The sequence below is a fragment of the Bombyx mori genome, chromosome 14 (genome assembly GCF_030269925.1).
Source record: "Bombyx mori chromosome 14, ASM3026992v2".
NCBI classification, from domain to species: domain Eukaryota; kingdom Metazoa; phylum Arthropoda; class Insecta; order Lepidoptera; family Bombycidae; genus Bombyx; species Bombyx mori.
The window spans coordinates 2867432-2882988 of NC_085120.1; the positions used below are offsets into that span (position 1 = coordinate 2867432).

At 34.3% G+C, this 15557-nt stretch overlaps 2 protein-coding genes and 1 long non-coding RNA gene across 4 annotated transcripts; 1 reads left to right on the top strand and 2 right to left on the bottom strand.

The window, feature by feature from the left end:
* The first annotated feature begins 354 nt into the window (after nucleotides 1-354).
* LOC105842938 (uncharacterized) lies at nucleotides 355-1056 on the top strand. Of its 2 annotated transcripts, XR_005245459.2 has the most exons (3): nucleotides 356-536; nucleotides 617-751; nucleotides 946-1056. It is a non-coding gene; the product is annotated as an uncharacterized LOC105842938 (long non-coding RNA). The 2 variants fall into 2 exon arrangements; XR_001140285.4 differs by having other exon boundaries at nucleotides 355-751.
* A 752-nt stretch (nucleotides 1057-1808) lies between these two features.
* LOC101737046 (GDP-D-glucose phosphorylase 1) lies at nucleotides 1809-5625 on the bottom strand. Its single transcript, XM_004922783.5, has 6 exons — nucleotides 5409-5625; nucleotides 4877-5012; nucleotides 4233-4377; nucleotides 3948-4050; nucleotides 3380-3662; nucleotides 1809-3119 (listed from the first exon to the last, which is right to left on the bottom strand). Exons 1-6 carry the CDS (start codon nucleotides 5559-5561, stop codon nucleotides 3010-3012), a joined length of 930 nt encoding a protein of 309 aa, XP_004922840.1. The 5' UTR covers nucleotides 5562-5625; the 3' UTR covers nucleotides 1809-3009.
* Nucleotides 5626-8163: 2538 nt separating this feature from the next.
* On the bottom strand, nucleotides 8164-10304 carry LOC101742435 (uncharacterized). The gene is made up of 3 exons (XM_004922817.5): nucleotides 9610-10304; nucleotides 9055-9168; nucleotides 8164-8491 (listed from the first exon to the last, which is right to left on the bottom strand). The coding sequence occupies exons 1-3, from the start codon at nucleotides 9883-9885 to the stop codon at nucleotides 8165-8167; spliced, it is 717 nt and encodes a 238-aa protein (XP_004922874.1). The 5' UTR covers nucleotides 9886-10304; the 3' UTR covers nucleotide 8164.
* Between the last annotated feature and the right edge of the window lie 5253 nt (nucleotides 10305-15557).

The window sequence follows — 15557 nt, forward strand, 5'->3', positions numbered from 1 at the left end:
ACCTTTTTTACATCACGCAATTAAGTGATAGTATAGGCTAAAAAATCTATTATAAGATATCAGTGATAACCCTAACAAGCCATCCCTATTTTGTCTTTTGGCGTTCCAATTTTGTGTTTTCTCGTCCCAAATTTTTCCAGTCTCGTTCCAAATTACCCTACATACGTCCCAATTTTCCCCAAAAAGAAAGGAAAAAATATACATTTTTTATTTTGTCGAAATATTGTATTTATAATAAGAATATTGCAACTTACCGTTTGTTGTGATATTTCCAGGTGTATTAAAAACTTATATAAACTGTGATCTTATTGAAAAAACAACGATAATATCACTTTTTTTAAAAGTTTTTTAAGCTGTTTTAAAACGCACTTTTCAACCACTATTTTAAATTTAATTTGACGAATTTTTGGGACCAACTTAACTCATGTTTAGTACTTCCATAGTTAACTTGGTTTTTCTTCTATACATTGATAAATATTACCTTAAAGAAAATTAGGTAGATTCCGTGCTACAAGTACTTTGAGAATCTTCCGCAGGTTTGTCCCAATTTACCCCAGGATCCCAATTTACCCCATGTCATGGTATATATATTCATTCGACAATTCTACATTTTTAGGAACAGCTTCAGCATAGATTAAACACTTAATGTATTTGAGCTTCAGCAAGCACGACTGAAATGAATTCTTCAAATTATGCTTTTCAATTTCATTTCATGAAATTAAGTACGAAACTACTACAACGCTTCAACCACGTAAGGATTTTACTACCTAACTCTATTACGTCTTAAGTTACCTACAAATTCATTTGCGTTGATGTAGCGGCAACTGGCTACTTAAAATTTTTTAGGTATAAACGCAATACTTCTGCCGTCTGCTTTATGAGAAAAAAATAATAATGTATGTATGAATAGACTCAGTTGGGCAATCATAGTTTTTACATTCTCAGAAAAATGGCGGTCGAGATAAGAAAACGTTTTGAAATTTCGGAGTTAATTGAAGGCATTTTCCACATAAACGAAATAGTAAAATGTTCAAGATGACTGGATGCTGATGAAAGGTATTTTATGACAACCAAGGAACAATGCCGAACTGAAATATTCAGTAGTGCTTTGTTCACCTAGTTTCACAATTTATCGTGGCCGAATTTTTTAGTCCATATTGGTTTGAACAAAGTGCACAATTGAATAACGTTAAAAAAAATAATAATTCTATAACGCGTCGCCCACGAATATCGTCGCCATTTTCTGCGATAATAATTGGTTAATAGCAACACGTAATTGTGCAGTGTACATTGTAATCTTACCAATAACGATACTAAAAAGTATTCGATCACGGTTTTAAAACATTTCGATGGAATCTTTTCAATAGTTCTGTTGAAAAACTATTGAAATGTTTAGTTCAGAACATTAGAACAAAATTTAGTTTCCTTAACTATTTTTCATTAAATTCTCATCACCTATGTACTCGATTCCAAAGCACTAAACAACTGAAATAATTCCATTTTAAACATTCAATTGTACTATCAATTAAATCCATGTTTTGTCAAATACTCCTAAGTTAAGATTGAATCCATATAAACTGGTTGTGCATTAAGGAAGCACATTTATTGAATTCCTCAATTTTTAACATTGTGAGTTTTTTTTAAAAAGGTCTCAAACAAGACTTTTATTCCTGTCTCAAAAAAGTGAGTCCAGTGTGAACTTAAAGTTAGTTAATTTTTTTAATTAAAGAACCTCCTAAGAAATTCCCGCGTTAGGATCGTTTAAATAAGTGGACTAGGCCTACAGGGGATACCACTATAAAAAAAACGCGCCAACAGTGCTCTACCTCAAAGGTGGTGTGGAAATGAGCAAATATGATAAAGCTTAAGAATGAGGATTATTGATGTTGTATCAGTCAGAATAAATAAGAATAAACTTATGTAGCCTTGAATCTACTTCACTGACAAACTAAATGTCTGAAAAATATTACCCGCTCCTTTTTTGGTAGTTTTATGTACTCTTAAAGATATTATGCAATAAAGATCTTTTATTTAATCAAGAGTGAGAGAATGGTTTATTGTACACCTAAATAAAAATGCAAAATATTAAATAAAAAAGTATCTAAGAGTGATCTCTTCCAGGCAAGCATCAGGTGGACTAGAATCACTTCAGGAAATAAATTGCCTGCAATGTACCTATCGATTTGATCTCTGATGCTTGATAAGGGAACTTTCGAACAACACACAGTGCTCTTCTTATCACTTATCGGCTCCCACTTCGGTTCACCAGGTCGTCTATTTGCACTGATTGCGATGTAGCTATGCACCGGTTTCTGGTCATGCGTGTTGTCCATGGCCCGCTGCTGTGGAAAACCGGGTATGACTGGGAGCTAAAAGGTGACTTTCTTCTGGACCTCAACACCGTCTGCTATTCGGATGATTCATTGCTTATAATCGAGTTATACTAAATAACTTATACAATATAATAACTAATAATAGTTAACTTATAATAAATATTAAATAAATAGAAATGAAGATAAAACCAGATACACTGTAAACATTGGGAATGTTTGTCAATTTTCAAAGTTATCATATTTATTCTTATTCAAAGTTATCTTTGTCGATCTGTGATTTTAAATGAATGACATAATACAGATTTAGATTTTTATCATACAGTGAGTGAATAAATAATTTTAGAACTTTAAATAATTTTACTATACATATTTTCAGAAAGAAAAATCCATCCTGTGATGAATTTGAGGTCAAGTCTAAGTCACACGTACTGTTACATCTATTTTCTCAAAGCTGCAAACTAAAATTTGAAATAATTCTATCTAGTGACTGCAGACAACAACTAATTGGCTTGATATGAAAATTATTTCTGTGTTAGTTAATCAATAGTCAAATACAATTAAAGTGAATAATTAGTTAGGCCTTGTTTAGAGGTAGAAAACTGCTAACATCTATCCACTCTAATATTATAATAGTTGTAATACAACATAATAAATATATATTTTAAATGCTTAGTACTCAATACAAGGACTTGATTCCTTCACATAGCTCAAAAAAATCATCTAACTTCCATTTCTTTAATTCATCTTCAATTTGTTCTGCTGTTATTTTTCTGTATGTCTCTTCATCTGAAAATAATTGATATTGTTAATAATAGTTATTAATCATCAGAATATGAATGAGATATTTCGAACATCGCTTCATGAGCTCCAACTGACTCCAAGTGACTTATTGTTTTTCAAGTACCTACCTGTATAGTGGAACTTGCCTATGTAATTCAGGAGGGCAATCATACAAATAATACCGCTTACCGTAAATAGGAATCCATCCACTGAGTTCACATATGGCAACATTAAAATCTGGCAATCATACAAATAATACCGCTTACCGTAAATAGGAATCCATCCACTGAGTTCACATATGGCAACATTAAAATCTGTAAACTGTTTGGCGCCTTCTGTTTTTTTCCGAGGCCAAATTATAACATGAACTCCTGTCTCTTGTGATTTTCGATTTGTTATTAAAACATTGTGAGCAATAGATTTATCCACTAAATATTTTATAAGAATATAAGCATTGATAGTTTCTGATAGTTTTTTTATATTGCAACAAAATGCTGGAACAGGATAATCTTCCTTGAAATATACAGGTCCTTTTAAATGATTCCATTTCTGAAAAAAGAACTCAAATTATTAAAAAAATTGTGTGTTTTTTTTAGCACCCACAAACATAAACCAGAAAAGATAAACATGAATGTCTAATATGAAGACATACCTCCTTGATATTAAAATAAACTATCACATCAATCAAAATGGGTCATAGTATTAGTTAAATACTTTATGGGTATTACTTATTATTAATGTTTAAAATATATTGCATAACAAACTTCATGTATACCTAATTATGTGCTTTAGAAAGAAGAGAATTAGTTTTATTGGTCAATTTATGTTTCTTACCACTTGCTCTATATACAATGTCCTCTTTTCAAATAATAAATGGTAATGCAGATGATTGACTGATGCAAATGCGCAGAGGCTGTTGAAGCCAATTCTTAGATCACTGCAACATTAATATTATGTTACGGCAACACAATGTAATTCATTTTAGTTCTAGTGTTCTTTAAAGGAGCTGTTGTATGTGAATTTGAGAAGCTGCATCTTTGATGAGCTCTCTCTGTTCTATCAAAGCTTGGAAATTAAACATGCAAAAGGCAAACACAAACGCTACTTGCCTACACTCACCGGTCCTGCGATGCAAACATCATTTCGGCAACAAATTCTAGACTATCTAGTGTTATTGTTTGCGGAAGACAACTTCCCATGGAAGGGCAGAATAATATGTGGTAACGTGCAATTGGACTTACGTTTACCAAGAAAACATGTTCTTCTGCAAAAGAATGGATATTAGTTAAAGAAAAATTTCAAATTGAGATATGAGGAGGAAATAATAATATAGGACTCCTTTTAATAAAATGATTGCTATGTGCAGGTTGCATAAAGACGGACGCACAATGAACTGATTTGTTACAGAACACATGTGATCAAGTTAATAATTAAATAATCAAAAATAATACTTATATAATTAGCATCCCATGCCTGCCTAAACTAGTAACTGTACAATATTACTAATAAAAGTTATGTCGAAAACATAAAATACAACAGCTCACATCCCTATTTGTTATTCCCAGTGGGTCTCTGATGGCATGCATGTAGGGAGGGCAAAAATAGTTACATCAGGTTGGCCACCTTTGTTTTGTTGAGTCATTATGAGTCAATAGAGGAAAGGTTTCAAATTCTGTGTACATGAGCTATCTATCTTTCACACATAAATAAACAATATCTTCGACTGTTACAGTTTTAATTTGTTATAAACAGAATTAATTTACCATTTCCATTAATAAGAGTTAGTAAAATCTCATTAGATGATGCCTTCATAAAATTAAATTTTGTTTCATCAAACGGTTGAGAAAGACTGTGTATAGCTTCAGGCTCCCTTCTCTTTTTGCCACGATCAGGATTTAACTGAAATTGTCAAGAAAATACAATTTTTTATCATCAATATTCAAAAGTAGCCTTTGAATAATTAAAAGTTAATTGATCAAGTCAAATATATTAATATTGAATAAGATGATATTGTACAGAGTGATGAATTTGTTTCTTTAGTATATCCAAATAGCCTTTGATTCTTATATTATTACATTTTACTTTACAACACTATACAAGTTAATTTTTTGTACCATTCACCCTTACAAAGCATATGTATGATGCATAATATGTATACGCATGTGACATGATTTTACCCGGAAGAACCAGTGTGTATCCAATGATTCACGATGACCGGTTAACTAGTTGAGTCGTGAAAATGTAATAAACAAATAAACTTACTAATATTAGTATGAATTTGAATATAAAAACTACCTGAATTAGATATTTTTCTTGTAAATATTTTTCATTTATTTCTTTAATTTTGTAACGAAACACTTTAGGTCCCTCGTGTATTTCGTCCCATTTTTTTTTAAGTATTTCCTCGAATAAGTTTGGTACATTTTTGAAATCATTTTGTCTTTCCATAGTATTTAGTGACAATTAATTTGCATGCTTTGCAGTTTGTTTGTTTTTAAAAACGACATTGACATATAGTAGTCGTTTTATTTTTTCAACTGGAAAGGCAAAGGTGTCATACCATACAGTCTAGTCTTTATGAAAAATGATAATATGAATGAAATGAAATAAAGTTGATTAATATGAAAAGAAATGAGATGAAATGATATGTGATGAAATATAATTTCAGCAAAATGGTGATTACTTACTGAGACTTTTTCAGTGGACTTTTTGGAGGATCCCGAGAAGCTACGTCCAGCGGTTTTGTTTCATTTTCTCACATTTGTGCACTTTCACAGATAATAAAGAGTTAAACCACCGTTATTACACATTTATACCTAAATAGAAAAAATAAAACAATTCACACAACGCTCCTCGCATTCTCGCGAAAAAGTCCAGATAATACATATTGATGTAAATATTTATGAGACGATATGTACCTACATACATAGGTACATACCGTTTGTATTAATTAATCGATTATAATTTTTTGGTTGATTCGTGATGATTCCTCTATTGGATAGGCACAGATAGCATATCCAAGTTATTATACGACCAAAAATATTATAATATAATATAATACAGTCAAAACCGTTTATTGCGACATCGTTTAATACAACATGCCGGTTATAATAACCAAGAACAAAGGTCCCGGCTGAATGCCATATGACCGCCTTATTAAAAATATTGCTTTCTACGACATTGGTAATAACGACATACCTCATAAAACGACCACATTTAACTAATATTTCGGAGAATTAGATCTGTTAGAACGACCGGCTAACCTGTATTGTAAACAATTTGAATAGGTATCCACATTTGTCTTCAATGGCTTTTAAAATCAGGAAAGAAAACAATAGGATTTAGTTTAGTGTAGAGTCTTTTCTAATTCTTAGAAACAATACACGTGCATGCGGTAGTCAAAGCCCGCTTCTTCATATCCCTTCAATTAGTTTGTTACTTATCTATACACAAGACGTACCAAAACTTTGTGGAGTTATTCGTGAAACTTTCAAAATGTCGCAAAGAAAAAGAAAACAAATGAATATTGAAGAAAAATCGCGTATTATGTAAATATATTTTTCCAATAATTCCCTATCGATTTGTTTGTACTTGCACGATACACATTAAACATCACCGGTTGTTACGACTATCGGTTTTTACGACTGAATATGAGCAGTCCCTTCGATGTCGTTATAACAGATTTTGACTGTATATAATAATATTATAAAGAGGAAAGATTTGTTTGTTTGTTTGTTTCGAATAGGCTCCGAAACTACTGGACCGATTTGAAAAATTCTTTTTCCATTAGAAGCCGACATTGTCCCTGATGAACATGCTACTTTTTTTTCATTTTTTTTTATTTTATTTTTTTGGTTTCATGTGTGTTTTAATGTTTCCGAAGCGAAGCGAGGGCGGGTCGCTAGTATTATAATAAGCTCATAAGCTTGAGTTTAATTCTTTCAAAAAGTTTATTGGGTTAAGAAAAAACAAGTAGTTAATAATTGAACGAGACAAAAAGATAATTTTAAATGATTTTTTTATTATAATCTCACAGTAAAAATAAGGCAAAAAAAATGTAAATTATTCGTAGCGTCCGAAAAAACCTAATCACAATATAAATTGCTAGATTGTAAAAGTCGTTTTAATTATCCATACTTGAGCACTTTCAATAAGCCACCAATAATACCAGATTTTAACTAGAAGAAACAATAAATAGAACTTCAACAAACAATTCAAAACTATTTACTTCAGACTTCACTTTCCCGCCCAAAAAACGAACCATAGAGTAGAACTCCTATTTACATATTAGGGTTTTTTAAATGACAGTTATAAACAGAGGAGCGTACGGCCCATTTGATCGTAAGTGGTCAACGTCGTTAATGGATATCAACAATGTCAGCCAAGTCACTGCCTACTGCTATACTATAGTAATAAGTTCTTTGTTACTGATACGGCGAGGCCTACTCAGTAAGATTGAAGCTTGTTTAATTATTTGTTATCTAGAAATAAAATGAGAGATGATGCGTGCTTAAGATGCTGTCAACACCTATAAGATTTGTACATGTGTGTTATTCCGAAATCTGAGAAGATAACATGACACACATGCTCTTTACTACCGATCTAGAGACAGGGACAAGGAACTAAATACATCTAATATATAAAATTCTCGTGTCACAATGTTCGTTCCCATACTCCTCCGAAACCGCTTGACCGATTCTCATGAATTTTTTTATGCATATTCAGTAAGCCTGAGAATCGGCTACTATCTATTTTTCATACCCCTAAGTGATTAGGGTTGTCCTCCCCAATTTTATTTTATTTTATTTGTACATTTTTTTTGTTATAATGAGGTATTATGTGGTTGAATGAGGTTTTGTTATTTTTATTATATATTCCCTCATCGTTCACAGCACTACATACCTCTTTCACTGATTTACCACAACCTTACACACTTACAATAAGTTAGTTTTTTTTTCTACACTAAAAATTCCCTATAAATCTTATATATGGCAAAACAATGTTTGCCAGGTCAGCTAGTATTTTATATAAATGAAGCAATAAAACAACCTTTAAGTTATCTCAGCCTTTATATTATTAGGATTGATGGGATTTGATTGGTCATATCTTAACAATATTTCTGTGATTTTATGCATCACTTGTGCAGCTTCATAAGAGCTAATTTCATTTAGTTTTCTTGTTACAGCTCTGCCTATTTGACCGTGTTTTGTATTTTCCAAACCGAAAGCATCATGCTGAATACCGCGGAAGACGGATGCTAAACTTTCGGCTATCGAGAAACAGTCCATATTTAAGCTCACAGGTTCAATTTCAGAATCACTTTTTATTTCAATTTCATCTGGATAGTATTGACAATGTTCTCCTATCTGGTCTGTGTTCTGTGGAAAATGACAGATTAGATTTTTCTTTATTGCATTTTAGTTAATTCAGTTTAAAAATTAGATTGGTACAGAAATTATTAAAAACAAATATAAATAAGAAATTATGTATGAATGTTTATTAATAGCAAGTCAGAATTTTATTTACCTATTGACTTTAATAAACGCAATATGTACAAATGTTCTATGCTATAAATGTTTAAGGTTAAGGTTAAATACAATTTTTTTTATTGCCTTTGTAGGCTGACGAGCATACGGCCCACCTGATGGTAAGTGGTTACCGTTGCTCTTGGACGTCAGCAAAGTCAGGGGCAGAGCCAAGCCGCTGCCTACTTGCCTACCTAATGTTAAATATTACAATCAAAAGGACTGCACCCCGGTTCAATGGAAACAGGTTGTTGAATGACCATTCTTATTGTTCAAGTGCAATTTTATATGAATGTGCTGTGTGGTTTAAGTTGCTTGCTAAGTTCAGTCTAATATGACCTCATATTAGACTGAACTGACTGGCTCAGCAACTTTTAGTAGATCTTGACCTGAGCAAAATAAGCGATAATACTTACCTGTGTACTTTCACCATTTTCATTCAAAAATAGTCTCAATTCACTATTGTTTTCTTTATTTAATTTTAATAAGAAACTACAGGCAGTCCAGAGATGCCAGTTCACTTTATATATCTGTAATTAGGGTATAAGGGATATTTTAAAAAAATTAGAAGGGTACATGCAATCATACACTACAATTATTTAAGCTTCTATAGCCTTACAAAAAAATTATTGACATAATTGTTAATGACAATAAAATTATTAACATGAGACAGGTTTTCCTATGTTTTTTTTATTGTTACAGTTCAGCAGATGAGAGCTTAAATAGTTTTAAGTGTTGATATTTTTACGCTCTTTTTTATTGATGTCGCTTTCAAAGTGATATTTTCGGTTTGAATGAAACTCAATAGTTGAATGTGATTCGAAATTCATTTTTTTCAAATAACACCAGGGTAAATAAGCTCTTGGTTCAAAAAACTTGAAACATTCCAACAGCCAATGTTTATTCTAATAATATGTTGTAGAAAATAAAACAAATACGTACTAATTGGGAAATGAAATATCTAGGCTTACCTCCCCGTCTCTTTTCGTCCGACTTGCTTTTATTTTCCTTAAATAATTATTGTACGTGGACCTTATATTGGTCCAACGTTCTTTAACAGCTTGCCAACTGAATTCGTCACCGTATTTTGAAGCGAAATCCGAATAAGCTTGATCCTTTGCCGATATTGAAGTGTATAGTGGATCTTTAGGATTCCACATATAAGGGCGGCTTTCGATAAACTTAACCAACTTCAGATTCATTTTTCTAGTCCAGAACACTTTCTCTTTAGCAAAATCAGCAGTCATTGTTGATACTCATTAATGTTTAGTAAAAAACATTGTTTATATTTTATAGGTTATGTTGTTATTGTTATAGACTTGTTTGATTTATCCATTGAATAGGTAAAGGCTATATAGTCCATACAGCCAAATCTGACACAGGCTAAAGCCACGTGTATCAGTGAATCGATTGGAATTTACTCAGAATACAATGTTTTTTTAGGTACTTCCAGCGATTTTATTTCATTTACTGTTTTCTTCACTCTCACTTTCACAGTTGGTAAACGGTCTTTAAACTATTAAGCCAGCGTTATTATACTTTTAAACCAGAAGCTACAGCTCACACCACTCATAGTTAGGAATTAAGCGATGCGATTTTTCTATTCTGTCAGCCCACAGACGTCCACTGCTGGACATTGGTCTCCCCCAAGCCTCACTACAACGATCGGTCCTGTGCTGCCTGCATCCATGCAGACAACAAGCGATGCAACTGTGTTGCTGGTTAAATCTGCCAGGTAGGTACCATTTTTTAGCAACTTTGACTGCGAGAACCTACACACTCCACCCAGGTTCTGACCTCGGGCGGAGATCGGACGTTGGGTTAGAGAATGGTTTAGTAGGTAGGGCCCTAAAAACATGTCGGACCCGCGGTCTGCTCCCTAGATCTGTAGACCGTCAAGTCCCGTATGAGGATCGGCCCTTGTCCGAAAAAAGAAGAGTACCATTTAATACTGTAACTGTGTTGTAACCTATTTGTAATTAACCATTCCAAGTAATATGTTTATTAGTAAACCATCTATGTTTCAGTACACAGCAGCTCTCATATAAGGTACGTGCTAAAATAATGTATTCATAATAGCAGGTAGGTATGCGTATAGAACAAGTCCTGAATTAAAACGTTTATTTAAAAGAAACAAAAGCACGCTAGTCATTATAATTAAATAAATGTTACACGCACATTGGCTGTATGTACTTGAGATCCACCGCTGTCTAAATGCGCATAATTACCCTCACAGATAACAACAATCATCCTTCAAATAACGCTGTAGCAAAACGATGTACTATCATGAAATGAAATCGGCCTAGTTAAATCTGAAACAATAAAAAAAGTGAAAGGAATGTTTTATTATCTTACCTCGATAGGCAGACTATCATACGTGAGCACAACGTGAGGATCTCCAATACTTCTTCTTCTTCTTCGTCGCTTCCTCATAACTGAGGGTCGTGACCACCTTGGTCTAGTTTCTGCACCAGCTTCCTCCAACGTTGCCTCCATTCGGCCTGCTTAATGGCGCCCGGGACGCTGGTGTTTGTGACTTCCCTTACAATGTCCGTCCACCTGGGTGGCGATCTTCCTCGACTTCTCTTTCCTTCCCTCCAAAACTTATGATAATTAAATTGAAATTTCAACCGTATTTAACGGATTTGAAGAATGAAACAGGCAGGATATAGGAAATAGACAGATATAGGCAGGAACTGCGTGCTCAGGTAAGTTATAGTCAATGGTAAATATGCTATTTAATGAGCTTTATCACCTTAATATTTATAAGAGGATGTTATTCGGAAGATCATGAAAGTACTTATTCATTTGACAAACGCTCATCCACCCCCACCTCCAACGATATCTTCCAATAAACAATTTTATAGCCCGTTTGTGAACTGTACTTCAGTGATGGGAGGTATGATGCCTAAAGGGGATCATCTCGAATAATTACTTGGAGCCTTCGACAAATATCTTACTAAGGCATCTTATTAGAGGGTAGGCAGCCATTGTGAGACTTAAAACTTATGTCTCAAGGTGGATAGCGGAATTTAAGTTGTTGATGTCTATGGGTCCGGTGACCTTTTGACGTCAGGCGGGCCGAGAGCTCGCCCACCCGTCTAAGCATTAAAACAATAGTGAGAAGAGCTGCTATCGAGAGAAGCGGGACTACAACGCGTCACCGATCATTTATTATATGAAATATATTAAGTGTATAATCTATGATTATATGTCTATGGAATTTGACGTACGTTTTGAACTGTCATGCTATTTATTGTGCCATTATTCATTATTAATTATGTCGTAAGAGTCGGTTAACTAAGGAGTTTTCATGAATTTCCATAGGATAAATATTAATTGTATTTTATATTGTTACGCCAGTAAGAGTGATGCCATCTATCGCCGAATAGCCGAAACTAATAACTCAAAGGAACTAATAACATCGAGAACGTTCGAGAAGTACAACGCTATTTGTTGTCAGATAGCGGGAACACACATCGAAGCTACTCGACTTGCCCAGAATATTCTCGATAAATCTAGGGATGTCGTATCGACTATAAAAGCGTTGCAGAGATGGCACGAAGTCAATTAGTAATCGAATCTACTCGAAGCGAAACAGCGAAACGGATCACCTGAAGCGAAGCGGAAGAAGTGAATCGAGAATTTTAAAGTGTTCTAAGTATTAATATTATTATACAGTTTCAATTAATACTTTGGTTGAATTTTTATTTATCCCAAACCCCAGCGCGTAAAAATATGCACACTTAAAGTCGACTTTTCAAAATTTTTATCCACCTTACATATTAAGCGTACATCTTGCTTGAGGTTGCATTCTCGTCTCTCCCAGTTTGTGCGTAGTTGAGTCCGTGTGTTGAGAAATCGCATTAAGGTCACTCAACCAATTAAAATACGCAGGTCTGAACTTACCATGCTCAGTCAGAAAACGCGAAATAGAAAGTACAAGTAGTTCTAGTACAAGTACAACTATTTTTTTATCTCTCTTATTTTTTTTTATCTTCACTAAATATTATGTCCTTTTTTTTAAAATACTAGTAAACTATATGACTCTTGTGCTTATAATGCCTAGAACAGATTCGACGTGTTAAAACAGGTGTTTAGTAATTTGTAAAATGAAAAAAATAAAATAAACACTAAGTATAATATGAAATCGTACTTAAATATAGATTTATGCATTTTAATTTTCAAATTTTTTTTTTATTGCTTTTTTGTGTGGACGAGCTCACCACAGCCTACCTGGTGTAAAGTGGTTACTGGAGCCCATAGACATCTACAACGTAAATGCGCCACCCACCTTGAGATATAAATTTTAAGGTCTCAGTATAGTTACAACGGCTGCCCCGCCCTTCATACCGAAACGCATTACTGCTACACGGCAAAAATAGGCAGGGTGGTGGTACTGTTACATATGCCCCTCAATAATAACGTAATATAAATAATAATGCCGACTAAGGCATTCTTGAATGCATTGTCTCTATATAAAGACGATATATTGCTAAAGCGCGGCAGAACAGATTTGGCTTGAGTAGCGGAAACACACATCATTTGTACTACTTCTTTAATAAAATAAACTCCGTGCCAGTCACCGTGTCCTTTTTTAAAAAGAGCTCCTGGACCCACCCCGTAACAGTGGTGTCAGAAGTGGGATAGTCAGTACGTTACACTGGCTATCCGGATTGTCTTGAGCTCTTGATTCTACGTTGCGCTCATTGCCGCTGCTCTCATCATCAATATCGTAAAGGAAGAAAACCTGCAAAATCTACAATATCATCTTCAACATCTTCAAAATATCTTCAACATCATCTTCAACATCGTGAGAAAGAAAAACTTACAAAAATCTGCCACATCATACCCGCTCGTGTCGGTCAGTATTGATCGGCTGGTGTCAACCTGACAAAAACACGGAAAAATCGATAAGCCTGATATCAACGTCCTGCTGGTTCCTGTGAATTAAGCCCGAAGATTCGCCCGAAACTCCAGTACCCGTGAAAATTCAAGCCGCTGATTCTTCCCTACTGCACCAGTTCCTGCCGACTCGTTCCTGCTAAACCGGTTCCTGCCGTTTGCAACATTCCTGCTGACTCGTTCCTGCTAAGCCGGTTCCTGCCGTTTGCGACGTTCCTGCTAAGCCGGTTCCTGCCGTTTGCGACATTAAGACTTCCAGTATAAGCCTGCCAAACGCCTTGCTGCCATCACATCATCCGTGCGTTTTCCGATGAAGTTAACAGCTCTCATATTCTTGCGGTGAGTGAATTATTCGTCTCGTATAACTACTACATTTTATAGTTGATCTCCTTTGTGCTAGTATCTGTTTTGTTACTGTCAAAAGCCAATACTAATACTCGTAATAATGTCTACAAAGTATATTAAGTGTATAATCTATGATGTCTACTAAAAGTGAAATACTCTTGAGCGAACAATAACCTATTCAAGTACTATGTAGTTTTATCAATCCATATAATGGAAGTCGGGAGACCCTTACGGCCTTCTTGACTAACTGCCAGGATGCGTTAGATCTTGCATCAGACAGTCAAAAAAGACTATTACTGAAATTTATAATTTCAAAGCTAGAAGGAAAAGCCAGAATAGCATGCTCAAATAAAATATTCGATAACTTCGAATCGTTGAATTTCTTCGTCAAAATTTTGGAGAAACTAAACACTACAGTCATCTATTTTTCGATTTGCAATCATGTAAACAACGTGTTGGTGAATCTATGTCTGAGTTTTCTTTACGAATCGATACCTGCCTAACCGAGATGCAGACCGAAATCCATAATTCTAATACATCAAAAAAAGACCTATCAGGTCGTATTGCCATGACAGAGGACCTGGCGATACACTCTTTTATGTTCGGACTGACTCCTCGTATTGGTAACATGGTGCGATGTCGTAACCCCAAAAATCTTAACGAAGCAATTAATATCGCCATTGAAGAGGAAAAAATCCAGAGCTTCGTTGCTAAGTCTCATTCAACTCATCATCAACAGCCAAAATTATCATCACAAGCTAGTTCATTTAATTCAACAAAAATAGAGCCAAAACAAAAAATTCCACCTGAAATCGTTTGCAGTTATTGTAAAAATCCAGGTCATCACATTGCGAAATGTAAGAAACGCGAATACAATAACAACTTACGTAATAATTCTTATAATAAATATCGCCCGCTTAATCATACTCCACCTGACTCGGAATCTTCGTCTTTTAAATGTTGCGAAATCGAGAAAACCGACAGTAATTTAAACTAACGTGTCAGGTATCGCAAATGTGCCGGCGATTGCCTGCAAACCAAACAGGCACAAAGCTACGTAACTCTACTAAATCGCAACAATGTAAAGAAATTATTAGGTCGTATGCACAAGCGTGCAAAATTACTTCTAGTTTGTTCACTAATTCGCCAATTAATTCGTTAACTAATTCTTTTACTAATTCGTCTACTACTAATCCGTCTCCTAATTCGTTCACTAAATCGTCAACAAATTCGTTTACTAATTCGTTTACTAATTCGTCTACTAATTCGTCTACTAATTCGTCTCCTAATTCGTCTACTAATTCGTCTACTAATCCGGTTACCAAGTCTTCTACTAAATCGTTTACAAAGTCACATCATAAGTCAACCCCGGTATCCCCTAAGCCAGATACTACTCGTAAATCAATCAGTCAACTTACCCCTCAAACGATGCCATCGGCGATATCTCAAGAATATTTGCCGACAGTGTACGATATTTCTCAGCATAAAAACACACCGTTACCTTACATACTTGTTCATACATCCCATACCACGAATCCTATTTCGTTATTAGTTGATACGGGAAGTTCAATATCTCTTATAAAAAGTACCAGTATTCCTTGTTTACCAGTTCTTGAAAATCACAAAATAAAATTTAAAGGCATCAATGACGTAAATTCACACTTTGAAT

Excerpts from the sequence above, each read along its gene's own strand:
- LOC101737046 (XM_004922783.5), bottom strand. The coding sequence starts at position 5,561 with ATGGAAAGACAAAATGATTTCAAAAATGTACCAAACTTATTCGAGGAA. Across the intron at positions 4,378-4,876 it reads AACTCTTATTAATGGAAATG|AAGAACATGTTTTCTTGGTA; the intron begins GTAAATTAATTC and ends ATTCTTTTGCAG. Across the intron at positions 4,051-4,232 it reads ATGTTTGCATCGCAGGACCG|TGATCTAAGAATTGGCTTCA; the intron begins GTGAGTGTAGGC and ends TTAATGTTGCAG.
- LOC101742435 (XM_004922817.5), bottom strand. The coding sequence starts at position 9,885 with ATGACTGCTGATTTTGCTAAAGAGAAAGTGTTCTGGACTAGAAAAATG. Across the intron at positions 9,169-9,609 it reads GGACGAAAAGAGACGGGGAG|ATATATAAAGTGAACTGGCA; the intron begins GTAAGCCTAGAT and ends CCCTAATTACAG. Across the intron at positions 8,492-9,054 it reads AAAATGGTGAAAGTACACAG|AACACAGACCAGATAGGAGA; the intron begins GTAAGTATTATC and ends CATTTTCCACAG.